The 14565-nt window shown below is 38.0% G+C and overlaps 1 protein-coding gene across 1 annotated transcript in view; it reads right to left on the minus strand.

Annotated features, from left to right (window-relative positions):
- The window catches only part of EFCAB3 (EF-hand calcium binding domain 3), a 379076-nt gene that overhangs the window by 346060 nt on the left and 18451 nt on the right, over positions 1-14565 (minus strand). The window contains exon 9 of the mRNA XM_003270799.4: positions 14131-14202. Coding sequence (XP_003270847.3) covers positions 14131-14202 — 72 coding nt within the window. The remainder of the gene's footprint in view (positions 1-14130; positions 14203-14565) is intronic.

Here is a 14565-nt window from a genome sequence, read left to right on the forward strand (position 1 = left end):
ATTAATTACTGTGGTTATTTTAACACACGTTCACAAATTCTTTGATACTCCTCCCTCCAGAAGAATAGCCTAATTTTCTTCTTCTTGAGCATGGGGCTGAACTTTATGACTTGCATCTAACAAAAACTGTGAAAAAAGGAAAAAGAGTAACTTTACAATGAAAAAATATGGCAGACACCACTTCAAGTGATCAAGTGATCATAATATCATCAGTAACAAATCATGTTAATATAATGTATTATATGTTGCAATAAAAAGGGCACTTTACCTTTGGGGTATTCTTCCCAAAAGCCCATAACCCCAGGCTAATCATGAGATAAACCCAAACTAAGGGTTTATACAAAATACCTGACCAATACTCTTCCAAAGTGTCATGCTCACTAAATAGAAGGAAAGACTGAGAAACTGTCATAGACTAGAGAAGGCTAATAAGACATGACAGCTAAATGCAACATGGTATCCCAGGCTAGATCCTGGGACATTAAAGCACATTAGTGAAAACTAGTGAAATCCAAATATATTCTGTAGTTTAATGAATGGTACTCTCCCAATATTAATATCTTTGTTTTAATAAATGTTACATGGTTATGTATGATGCTAACATTAGGGGAAGCTGGGTAGGGTATACAGGAACTCTGTACTATCTTTAAAACTCTTCTGTAAGTGTAAACATTTCAAATAAAACATTTTTTAAGATACTAACAGGCTGGCAAAGCCATGTACTATTCATGAGATACATCTAAAATATAAGGATACAGAAAGAATGAAAGTAAAATGACAAAAAAGATATGTTATCCCTAAAAAAAAGATAGCCAATGTTGCTATACTAGTATCAAGGTAGATGTTAAGATAAAAAGCATTATTAAAAACAAATATGGATACTTTATAATGAAATGTTCTATTAATTTGGATGATATATCAGTTTTTTTGAGACAGGGTCTCACTTTGTCACCCGGGTTGGAATGAAGTGGTACGAACACAGCTCACTGCAGCCTCAACCTCCTGGGCTCAAGCAATTCTTGCCTCAACCCCCCAAGTAGTTGAGACTACAGGCTCATGCCATCACACCGAGCTAATTTATTTATTTATTTTTTCTTTTTGAGATGGAGTCTCACTCTGTCGCCCAGGCTGGAGTGCAGTGGTGCGATCTCAGCTCACTGCAAACTCCGCCTCCCGGGTTCACACCATTCTCCTGCCTCAGCCTCCCAAGTAGCTGGGACTACAGGTACCCGCCACCAGGCCTGGCTAATTTTTGTATTTTTAGTAGAGACGGGGTTTCACTGTGTTAGCCAGTATAGTCTTGATCTCCTTACCTCGTGATCCACCCGCCTCAGCCTCCCAAAGTGCTGGGATTACAGGCGTGAGCCACCGTGCCTGGCCCATACCAAGCTAATTTTTGTACTTTTTGTAGAGACAGGGTTTCACCATCTTGCCCAGGCTGGTCTCGAACTCCTGAGCTCAAGTGATCCGCCTGCCTCAGCCTTCCAAAGTGCTGGGATTATAGGCATGAATCACAATGCCCAGCCTTAATTCTAAGTCAGCATGTTAACAACATGGGCTAAAACTATAGACAGCAAACACGGACAGAATTGAAAGGAGAAGTAGACAAATACATAATCATTGTATAAAATTGTGGAAGATTTTAGAACAACTGTTTCAGTAACTATTGAACAAAGAAATAAAACATCAGTAAGAATATAAAAAAATTGAATTTGACAATAAATCCAATCTAATATATAGAACACTCCCACCCAACCCAACTGCAGACTATATATTCTTCTCAATCACATGAAATATTTACTAAAAATTAGGAAATTATTACATTGATACAATGTAATAATATCATCTAATTCTCAAACCCATTCACATTCTGCTATTTGTCCTGGTAATGCCATTTTTAGCAAAATGATACATATTTTGTGAATGCTATAAAGAAGGCACCGAGATTAACTTCTTTATAAATGAATATTCAATTGAAATAACATCATTTATTTAAAAGGCCATCCTTTCCTTGCTCCATTGCAGTGGTACCTTTGTTGTAACTTTATAACTTTGTTATAAATCTTGATGTAAAATAACGTGAGTTTTGCAACTTTGTCTTCTTCAACTTTGCCATGGCTATTTTGGCCCTTTGCATTTATTCTCATATTTAAAATCAGATTGTCAGTTTCTATAAAATTATGCTAGACTTTTGATTGGGATTGCATTGAATGTATAGCTCAAATTGGTGAGAACTGAAAGCATATTGAAACTACAAAACATAATATATCTCTCCATTTATTTAGGTTTTTCTTTAAATTTTGTCAAAATTGTTTTGTAGTTTTCTGTTTAAAAATTATAAACTTGTTTCACTAGTTACTCCTAAATATTTACTTTTTTGTACCATTGCAAATCATATCTTTACTTTCACTTTATAATTGTTTGTGGCAAAATACAGAAATACAATTTTTGAACATAGAATTATAATTTTAAATTGATCATGTGTCATGCAGCTCTGATAAATTTGCTCATTAACTGAAATACAATAATATAATAAGCAGTGTATAGATTCATATTTTTTCTACCTATTAATTATATTGTCAATGAGTAATGGAAGTTCTATTCTTCCCTTTTAATCCTTATCTTTCTTATTCTGTTTTGCCTGTGGTACTGGCTAGGACTTCCAGTACACTGTTGAATAGAAGTGATGATAGTAGACATTCTTGTCTCATTCCTAATCTCTGTGAGCAAGAATTTAAAATTTTCCTTTAAACATGATTGTTGTAGGTTTCTGTAAGTACCCCTTAACATGAAAGGGTGTTGAATTTGATCATATATGTTTTCTACAACTACTAAGATGATTTTTCTTCCTCCTTTACTTTGTAATATGAAGAATTACATTTTTATTTTTGTTAATTAATACCAATATTGCACTCCTAAAAATAATTCAACTTGTGATATATCTTTCCTTTTTATATATCACTAGATTTCATTTGATCCTATTTTATTAAAGCTTTTCCCATTTGTGGTCATGATGGGGACTGAATTATAATTTGGTGCCCATGTAAGGTTTTTATATGAAGATTACATAGGTCTCATAAAATGAGGTTGGAAATGTTATTCCTGCTTCTAAACTCTGAAGGAGTTTATGTAAGAGTGGTACTATATCCTTCTTAACTTTTAAAATAACTTACCAATGAAGCCATCTGAACCTGGAGTTACTCTTCAGATTTTCTCATTATTCTTCAGCTACTTTTGGTAAGCTGAGTTTTTCAAGGAATTCATTCTTTTCATCAAAATTTTCAAATGCATTGGTATAAAAGTATAAGATCCTCTTAGTATCTTTTTTATGTCTGTGTACTCTGTAGTGATGTCCCTTTTTTCATTCCTAATATTGGTAACATTTCTTCTATGTAGATCTCTTGGTAGTGAACTTTCTGTCTTTTAAAATATTATTTCATTTTTAAAAGATATTTTAATATAGAATACAATGTTCACAGCCTTTAAAAAAGTTTAGTATTCAATGTTATTCCATTGTCTCTGGCATTCATCAGAGATGGATCACAGCATTCTGAAAGACAGGTGCATTTCACCAGCACTGTAACTCCTGAACAGTAATAACCAATAAACTATTGACTCATGAACTAAGCTAGGCTCCTCCAATGATAATTTTGTAAACATTTTTTGTAAAGAAAGCTACGAATATGTATTTATTATTATTATTATCATCATTATTATTTAGAGATGGGATGTCGCTCTGTCACACAGGCTGGAGTGCAGCAGCATGATCACAGCTCACCGCGGCCTTGAACTCCTGGGCTCAAGCGATCCTCCTGTTTTCCTGAGTAGCTGGGACTACAGTCACGTGCCATCACACCTGACTTATTTTTAAATTTTTTGTAGGGACAGGGTCTTGCCATGCTGCCCAGGCTGGTCTCAAAGTCCTGGCCTCAAACGATCCCCCCACCATGGCCTCCCAAAGTGCTGGGATTTACAGGCATAAGCCACCACACCCAGCCATCAATATTTTTTTGCTCCTTAGAAAATAATGTATAACTTTTCACTGGTGGCTTTTAGGATTTTCTCTTTGTAGTTGGTTTTCAGCCATTTTACTCTCATGTTCTTAAATGTGGTTTTCCTTGTGTTTATCCTATGGCCCCACAAATCCTGACAGGCTTGGTTACTGCCCATTGCCCTTAAACAGTTGTGGTGATTACTTATGTTGCTTAATTTTTACCAGATTTTATAGTTATTCTACAAAATACAAGCTACTTCATCATATACAGATAGAACCAGGTGAACCAGCTTTACGGGTAATTCTAGTTACCCTGCTCTGGTTAAAAATTACTGTTTAGGTTATTACTTTAAACAAAGCTATAGCAATCAAAAGTATGTGATATTGATATAAGGATAGAATAAATATAAAAGGAATAGAATTGAGAGTCCAGAAATAAACCCATACATCTATGATCAATTGATTTTCTCTAAGGGTACCAAAATCATTCAGTGGAGAAAGAACAATGTTTTCAACAACGGATGCTAGGACAACTAAAAATCTGGACCAAAAAAGATAAAAATGGACTGTCATCTCACACCACATACAACAATTAACTCTAATTTATTAAGGATTCAAATAAAAGAGCTAAAACTAGAAGAGAACTTTGGTGTAAACCTTCAGGAGTTTGGATTATCTTTATGACATCAAAAGAAACAACAAAATAAAATATAAATTGAACTTCACCAAATTCAAAATCATTTATGCTTCAAAGGACACCAGGAAAGAAAAAAAGACAACTAACGAAATGTGAAAAAATACTTGCAATTATCTACCTGATAAAGGTCTAATGTCCAAAATATATGAATTAACTCTTACAACTCAACAATAAAAAGCCTGATTTTAAAATGGGCAAAGGATTTGAATATACATGTCTCCAGAAAATCATTGAGGAGAAAGTATGTATCCCAGAACAAGTTTTTAATGCAGACAAAAGTGCCCTATTCTGGAAAATAATGCCAAAAAGGACATTTATTAGTAGGGAAGAGAAGCAAGCATCACGATTTAAGAAGGGTAAGCTAGCTCTAATGTTTTGTGCAAATGCAGTTAGGTTTAAAATCAGGACTGCCCTTATCCATAAAGCTGCTAACCCTCAAGCCTTGAAGGGAAAGATAAACTCCTGCTCCCATCTTTTGATTGTATAACAAGAAGGTTTGGAAAACCAGAATTCTTTTTCTAGATTGGTTCCATCAATGCTTTGTCCCTGAAGCAAGGAAGAGACTGCCTTTTAAAGTTCTTTTGATATTGGACAACGCCTCTGGCCACCCAAACTCTATGAATTCAACACCAAAGGCATTGAAGTGGTTGGCTCCAAATATGATATCAGCCTCTACATTAGGGGGTCATAAGAACCTTTAAAGGCTCATTACACATGGTACTCTATGGAAAGAATTGTCAACACTGTGGAAGAAAACCCTGACAGAGAGAACATGAAAGGCTTCAGTAGGATGCCACGTCAAACCCCAAACAATAAACTCCTGCTGGAGAAAGCTGTGTCCAGATGTTGTGCATGACTGCACAGGATTTATAACAGAGCTAAACAAGGAGATCATGAAAGAGATTGTGGAAATGGCGAGAAAAAAAATGGTGAAAGGTGAAACGAGAAATTCAAGAGTTAATATACACCACACCAGAGGAATTAACTGAAGATGACTTGATAGGGATGAATGCTTCCAAACCAGTGCCAGATGATAAGGAAGAAGACATAGAAGAAACAATGCAAGGAAACAAATTGACATTAGACAATCTGGTAGAAGAGTTCCAATTATTCATGACTGCTTTGACTTATTTTATGACATGGACCCTTCTATGATATGGACACTGAAACTAAAGCAAACAGCGAAAGATTGGTATCATAGAGAAACATTCTTAGAGAAATGAAAAGCCAATAACGTCAGACAAGAAATTATGATGTATTTCCATAAAGTTAAACCAAGTGTCCTTGCCTCTTCTGCCTCTTCTTCCACCACCTCCACCTCTTCCATCTCTCCCACTCCTGAGATAGCAAAACCAACTCCTCTTCCTACTCATCTTGAAGATGATGAGGATGAGGATGATCATCCACTTACACTTAATGAAGAGTCAACATATTTTATCTTCCTTATGATTTTAACAATATTTTCTTTTCTCTAGCCATGTTATTGTAAGAAACAGTATTATATAAATATGCCATAAAGATATGTGTTAATCATTTATGTTACTGATAAGGCTTCCACTCAACAGTAGACTATTAGTAATTAAGTCTCGGGGGAGTCTGAAATTATACATGAATTTTTGACAGTGCAGCCACTCGTTTTCCAGCCAGTCTCTTGAAGCAAAAGTGTCCCCTTACCCTTGGACTTTTGGAAATGTGGACTTTCTTTCATTTTCATTAAGCAATCTTTTAAATCCAACTCTATATTATCTTGAAGGTGCCCCTAACCCCCACATTGTTCAAGAGTCAATTGTACTAATTCATGCTATAATATAAATGAACTTAGAAAACATATGCTATCAGCATGGATGTAGCTGGAGGCCATTATCCTAAGTGCATTAACACAGAAACAGAAAAACAAACACTGCATGTTCTCACTTATAAGTGTGAGCTAAACATTGGGTACTCATGAACAGAAAAATGGCAACAATTGAAAGTGGGGACTACCAGAGGAGGGGAGGGGGAGAAGGGGAAAGGGTTGTAAAACTAACTATTGTATACTATCCTCAGTACCTGGGTGATGGGATCATTCATATCCCAAACCTTAGCATCACACAATATACCCAGGTAACAAGCCTGCACACGTACCCCCTGAATCTAAAATAAAAGTTGAAAAAAAGAGAAAGAAAGCATATGCTGTATAAAAGATGTTAGACACAAAAATATACAATATGATTACATTTATATGAAATGTTCAAAATAGGCAAATTCATACAGACAGAAAGTAGATTCATGGTTGTCAGTAGTTGGAGAGAGGTGGGAATGGAGAATAACTGCTAACAGGTACAGAGTTTCTTTCAGAGTCATGAAAATGTTTTGGAATTAGAAAGTGGTGATGGTTGCACAACTTTCTGAATATACTAAAAATCACTGAATGGTACACTTTAAAAGGGTGAAATTTATGGTATATGAATTATGTCTCAATTTTAAAAGCTACATCTGATTAAAAATACTATAAGGCATTCAATTTTAGAGATATTAAAATGTAAAAAATGTGATACAAAGACATTTGTTTCACCAAAGCATTTAGAAATATGCCATTGATAAGGGTATCTGCATCCATGAAGAGTTCTTTGGTAGGTGTTCTCTGCAGACTTGGGAGTTAGGAAAATATGTTGGTGTTGAAATGGTCTCCCTAATTTCAAAAAGAATAAGACGAACCTCAGGGACAGAGGCCAAGCAGAAGTCTTTAAATAGCAGGGATAAAATGATGTGGTTAGGCAACATAGATAGTGTGGTATTAAGAATAATACAGGGATTGATACTGCGGGGATTTAGAAGGACTGATTAACTGAAGTTAGGATTTCTATAACCGAAATAGATGGGCAGTCCAGTTGTGTACATCTGAAAACTCCAGAGGCATGACTTAAGATGTCACAAAAACTGGTGGTCCCTCATCCAATTCCACACATGATTTAATTCATAGATGAGAAGTCATTGAAGAAAAACCTAACTACCTTTGAGAAAGGACCTTGCACATATTAATCTTTTTAACCTTGCCTAGTTTTCCCCCTCATTATATCTTTGCCCAATTTTCTTCACTTATTTTTATATTATTATATTATTTATACTATACATCATAAGTGGCTTGAAATCCTTTATAAATTAGAGAGACTAAAAATTAAAAACTTGAAATCCAGATAGTCATTTTTATTTTTTTCTTTTTTTTCTCTTTTTTTTTTTTTATTATACTTTAGGGTTTTAGGGTACACGTGCACAATGTGCAGGTTTGTTACATATGTATCCATGTGCCATGTTGATTTCCTGCACCCATTAACTCGTCATTTAGCATTAGGTGTATCTCCTAATGCTGTCCCTCCCCGCTCCCCCCACCCCACAACAGTCCCTGGAGTGTGATGTTCCCCTTCCTGTGTGCATGAGTTCTCATTGTTCAATTCCCACCTATGAGAGAGAACATGCGGTGTTTGGTTTTTTGTCCTTGCGATAGTTTACTGAGAATGATGTTTTCCAGTTTCATCCATGTCCCTACAAAGGACACGAACTCATCATATTTTATGGCTGCATAGTATTCCATGGTGTATATGTGCCACATTTTCTTAATCCAGTCTATCGTTGTTGGACATTTGGGTTGGTTCCAACTCTTTGCTATTGTGAATAGTGCCGCAATAAACATACGTGTGCATGTGTCTTTATAGCAGCATGATTTATAGTCCTTTGGGTATATACCCAGTAATGGGATGGCTGGGTCAAATGGTATTTCTAGTTCGAGATCCCTGAGGAATCGCCACACTGACTTCCACAATGGTTGAACTAGTTTACAGTCCCACCAACAGTGTAAAAGTGTTCCTATTTCTCCACATCCTCTCCAGCACCTGTTGTTTCCTGATTTTTTAATGATGGCCATTCTAACTGGTGTGAGATGGTATCTCACTGTGGTTTTGATTTGCATTTCTCTGATGGCCAGTGATGATGAGCATTTCTTCATGTGTTTTCTGGCTGCATAAATGTCTTCTTTTGAGAAGTGTCTGTTCATGTCCTTTGCCCACTTTTTGATGGGGTTGTTTGTTTTTTTCTTGTAAATTTGTTTGAGTTCATTGTAGATTCTGGATATTAGCCCTTTGTCAGATGAGTAGGTTGCAAAAATTTTCTCCCATTCTGTAGGTTGCCTGTTCATTCTGATGATAGTTTCTTTTGCTGTGCAGAAGCTCTTTAGTTTAATGAGATCCCATTTGTCGATTTTGGCTTTTGTTGCCATTGCTTTTGGTGTTTTAGACATGAAGTCCTTGCCCACGCCTATGTCCTGAATGGTATTGCCTAGGTTTTCTTGTAGGATTTTAATGGTTTTAGGTCTAACATATAAGTCTTTAATCCATCTTGAATTAATTTTTGTATAAGGTGTAAGGAAGGGATCCAGTTTCAGCTTTCTACATATGGCTAGCCAGTTTTCCCAGCACCATTTATTAAATAGGGAATCCTTTCCCCATTTCTTGTTTTTGTCAGGTTTGTCAAAGATCAGATAGTTGTAGCTATGCGGCATCATTTCTGAGGGCTCTGTTCTGTTCCATTGATCTATGTCTCTGTTGTGGTACCAGTACCATGCTGTTTTGGTTACTGTAGCCTTGTAGTATAGTTTAAAGTCAGGTAGCGTGATGCCTCCAGCTTTGTTCTTTTGGCTTAGGATTGACTTGGCGATGCGGGCTCTTTTTCGGTTCCATATGAACTTTAAAGTAGTTTTTTCCAATTCTGTGAAGAAAGTCATTGGTAGCTTGATGGGGATGGCATTGAATCTATAAATTACCTTGGGCAGTATGGCCATTTTCACGATATTGATTCTTCCAACCCATGAGCATGGAATGTTCTTCCATTTGTTTGTATCCTCTTTTATTTCATTGAGCAGTGGTTTGTAGTTCTCCTTGAAGAGATCCTTCACATCCCTTGTAAGTTGGATTCCTAGGTATTTTATTCTCTTTGAAGCAATTGTGAATGGGAGTTCACTCATGATTTGGCTGTTTGTCTGTGATTGGTGTACAAGAATGCTTGTGATTTTTGTACATTAATTTTGTATCCTGAGACTTTGCTGAAGTTGCTAATCAGCTTAAGGAGATTTTGGGCTGAGACAATGGGGTTTTCTAGATATACAATCATGTCATCTGCAAACAGGGACAATTTGACTTCCTCTTTTCCTAATTGAATACCCTTTATTTCCTTCTCCTGCCTGATTGCTCTGGCCAGAACTTCCAGCACTATGTTGAATAGGAGCGGTGAGAGAGGGCATCCCTGTCTTGTGCCAGTTTTCAGAGGGAATGCTTCCAGTTTTTGCCCATTCAGTATGATATTGGCTGTGGGTTTGTCATAGATAGCTCTTATTATTTTGAGATACGTCCCATCAATACCTAATTTATTGAGAGTTTTTAGCATGAAGCGTTGTTGCATTTTGTCAAAGGCCTTTTCTGCATCTATTGAGATAATCATGTGGTTTTTGTCTTTGGTTCTGTTTATATGCTGGATTACATTTATTGATTTGCGTATGTTGAACCAGCCTTGCATCCCAGGGATGAAGCCCACTTGATCATGGTGGATAAGCTTTTTGATGTGCTGCTGGATTCGGTTTGCCAGTATTTTATTGAGGATTTTTGCATCAATGTTCATCAAGGATATTGGTCTGAAATTCTCCTTTTTGGTTATGTCTCTGCCAGGTTTTGGTATCAGGACGATGCTGGCTTCATAAAATGTGTTAGGGAGGATTCCCTCTTTTTCTATCGATTGGAATAGTTTCAGAAGGAATGGTACCAGTTCCTCCTTGTACCTCTGGTAGAATTCAGCTGTGAATCCATCAGGTCCTGGACTCTTTTTGGTTGGTAAGCTATTGATTATTGCCACAATTTCAGAACCTGTTATTGGTCTATTCAGAGATTCAACTTCTTCCTGGTTTAGTCTTGGGAGGGTGTATTTGTCGAGGAATTTATCCATTTCTTCTAGATTTTCTAGTTTATTTGCATAGAGGTGTTTGTAGTATTCTCTGATGGTAGATTGTATTTCTGTGGGATCGGTGGTGATATCCCCTTTTTCGTTTTTTATTGCATCTATTTGATTCTTCTCTCTTTTCTTCTTTATTAGTCTTGCTAGTGGTCCATCAATTTTGTTGATCTTTTCAAAAAACCAGCTCCTGGATTCATTAATTTTTTGAAGGGTTTTTTGTGTCTCTATTTCCTTCAGTTCTGCTCTGATTTTAGTTATTTCTAGCCTTCTGCTAGCTTTTGAATGTGTTTGCTCTTGCTTTTCTAGTTCTTTTAATTGTGATGTTAGGGAGTCAATTTTGGATCATTCCTGCTTTCTCTTGTGGGCATTTAGTGCTATAAATTTCCCTCTACACACTGCTTTGAATGTGTCCCAGAGATTCTGGTATGTTGTGTCTTTGTTCTCGTTGGTTTCAAAGAACATCTTTATTTCTGCCTTCATTTCATCATGTACCCAATAGTCATTCAGGAGCAGGTTGTTCAGTTTCCATGTAGTAGAGCGGTTTTGAGTGAGTTTCTTAATCCTGAGTTCTAGTTTGATTGCACTGTGGTCTGAGAGACAGTTTGTTATAATTTCTGTTCTTTTACATTTGCTGAGGAGAGCTTTACTTCCAACTATGTGGTCAATTTTGGAATAGGTGTGGTGTGGTGCTGAAAAAAATGTATATTCTGTTGACTTGGGGTGGAGAGTTCTGTAGATGTCTATTAGGTCCACTTTATGTAGAGCTGAGTTCAATTCCTGGATATCCTTGTTAACTTTCTGTCTCGTTGATCTGTCCAATGCTGACAGTGGGGTGTTAAAATCTCCCATTATTATTGTGTGGGAGTTTAAGTCCCTTTGTAGGTCACTCAGGACTTGCTTTATGAATCTGGGTGCTCCTGTGTTGGGTGCATATATATTTAGGATAGTTAGCTCTTCTTGTTGAATTGATCCCTTTACCATTATGTAATGGCCTTCTTTGTCTCTTTTGATCTTTGTTGGTTTAAAGTCTATTTTATCAGAGACTAGGATTGCAACCCCTGCCTTTTTTTGTTTTCCAGTTGCTTGATAGATCTTCCTCCATCCCTTTATTTTGAGTCTATGTGTGTCTCTGCACGTGAGATGGGTTTCCTGAACACAGCACACTGATGGGTCCTGACTCCTTATCCAGTTTGCCAGTCTGTGTCTTTTGATTGGAGCATTTAGCCCATTTACATTTAACGTTAATATTGTTATGTGTGAATCTGATCCTGTCATTATGATGTTAGTTGGTTATTTTGCTCGTTAGTTGCTATAGTTTCTTCCTAGTCTCGATGGTCTTTACAATTTGGCATGTTTTTGCAGTGGCTGGTACCGGTTGTTCCTTGCCATGTTTAGTGCTTCCTTCAGGAGCTCTTTTAGGGCAGGCCTGGTGGTGACAAAATCACTCAGCGTTTGCTTGTCTGTAAAGTGTTTTATTTCTCCTTCACTTATGAAGCTTAGTTTGGCGGGACAGGAGATTCTGGGTTGAAAATTCTTTTCTTTAAGAATGTTGAATATCAGCCCCCACTCTCTTCTGGCTTGTAGAGTTTCTGCTGAGAGATCAGCTGTTAGTCTGATGGGTTTCCCTTTGTGGGTAACCCGACCTTTCTCTCTGGCTGCCCTTAACATTTTTTCTTTCATTTCAACTTTGGTGAATCTGACAATAATGTGTCTTGGAGTTGCCCTTCTCGAGGAGTATCTTTGTGGCGTTCTCTGTATTTCCTGAATCTGAATGCTGGCCTGCCTTGCTAGATTGGGGAAGTTCTCCTGGATAATATCTTGCAGAGTGTTTTCCAACTTGGTTCCATTCTCCCCATCATTTTCAGGTACACCAATCAGACGTAGGTTTGGTCTTTTCACATAGTCCCGAATTTCTTGGAGGCTTTGTTCGTTTCTTTTTATCCTTTTTTCTCTAAACTTCCCTTCTCTCTTCATTTCATTCATTTCATCTTCCATCAGCGATACCCTTTCTTCCAGTTGATCGCATCTGCTACTGAGGCTTCTGCAATCTTCGCGTAGTTCTCGAAACTTGGCTTTCAGCTCCATCAGCTCCTTGAAGCCCTTCTCTCCATTGGTTATTCTAGTTATCCATTCTTCTAATTTTTTTTCAAAGTTTTTAACTTCTTTGCTGTTGTTTTGAATTTCCTCTCGTAGCTCAGAGTAGTTTGATCGTCTGAAGCCTTCTTCTCTCAACTCATCAAAGTCATCCTCCATCCAGCTTTGTTCCGTTGCTGGTGAGGAACTGCGTTCCTTTGGAGGAGGAGAGGTGCTCTGTTTTTTAGAGTTTCCAGTTTTTTTGGTCTGTTTTTTCCCCATCTTTGTGGTTTTATCTACTTTTTGTCTTTGATGATGGTGATGTACAGATGGGTTTTTGGTGTGGATGTCCTTTCCGTTTGTTAGTTTTCCTTCTACCAGACAGGACCCTCAGCTGCAGGTCTGTTGGAGTTTACTAGAGGTGCACTCCAGACCCTGTTTGGCTGGGTGTCAGCAGCGGTGGCTGCAGAACAGCGGATTTTCGTGAGACCACAGATTCAGCTGTCTGATAGTTCCTCTGAAAGTTTTGTCTCAGAGAAGTACCGGGTTGAATGAGGTGTCAGTCTGTCCCTACTGGGGGGGTGCCTCCCAGTTAGGCTGCTCAGGGGTGAGGGACCCACTTTAGGAGGCAGTCTGACCGTTCTCAGATCTCCAGCTGCGTGCTGGGAGAACCACTACTCTCTTCAAAGCTGTCAGTCAGACAGGGACATTTAAGTCTGTGGAAGTTCTTGCAGAGTTTTTGTTTGTCTGTGCCCTGCCCCCAGAGGTGGAGCCTACAGAGGCAGGCAGGCCTCCTTGAGCTGTGGTGGGCTCCACCCAGTTCGAGCTTCCTGGCTGCTTTGTTTACCTAAGCAAGCCTGGGCAATGGCGGGCGCCCCTCCCCCAGCCTCGCTGCCGCCTCGCAGCTTGATCTCAGACTGCTGTGCTAGCAATTAGCGAGACTCCATGGGCATAGGACCCTCCGAGCCAGGTGCGGGACACAATCTCCTAGTGTGCCGTTTTCCAGGCCCGTTGGAAAAGCGCAGTATTAGGATGGGACTGACCCGATATTCCAGGTGCCGTCTGCTTCCCCTTTCTTTGACTAGGAAAGGGAACTCCCTGACCCCTTGCGCTTCCCGAGTGAGGCAATGCCTCGCCCTGCTTCGGCTCGTGCACAGTGCGCTTCACCGACTGTCCTGCACCCACTGTTAGGCACTCCCTAGTGAGATGAAACCGGTACCTCAAGCAGAAATGCAGAAATCACCCGTCTTCTGTGTCGCTGGGGCTGGGAGCTGGAGACCAGAGCTGTTCCTATTCGGCCATCTTGGCTCCACCCAGATAGTCATTTTTAAATGTCATTTTTAAATATTTATTTTCTAGCCATTCTCTTGAACAAGAAGTATTCACTTACCCTTGGACTTTTGGAAATGTGGACTTTCTTTCATTTTCATTAAGAAATCTTTTAAATCCACCTCCATATTATCTGGAAGGTCAAAGTCAAAAATGCTGACATTAAAAACCTGATACTGAATTGGCACATGAAATAAAGACCGATTTACAATAGTTAGCTAAAATTTCACTCTAGCTCACTTTTCTGTCTCAAATGATTGAAACTATTTCAATAGAACTTTTAACACTTTTTAAAACCACCCAGTGACTAGTTAATAATATTACTAGCAAACAATAGCTAACATTTTTGAGTTCCTTATATATACTAGGCACCCTTTTATGGTGTTTTACACATATTAAATCACGTAATCTTCATAATAATTCTATGATGTGCATACTCTTCGCATGCCTATTTTTTTTTTTGAGACGGAGTCTTGCTCTGTTGCCCAGGCTGGAG

Source organism: Nomascus leucogenys, chromosome 19 (assembly GCF_006542625.1).
Source record: "Nomascus leucogenys isolate Asia chromosome 19, Asia_NLE_v1, whole genome shotgun sequence".
Classification (NCBI taxonomy): domain Eukaryota; kingdom Metazoa; phylum Chordata; class Mammalia; order Primates; family Hylobatidae; genus Nomascus; species Nomascus leucogenys.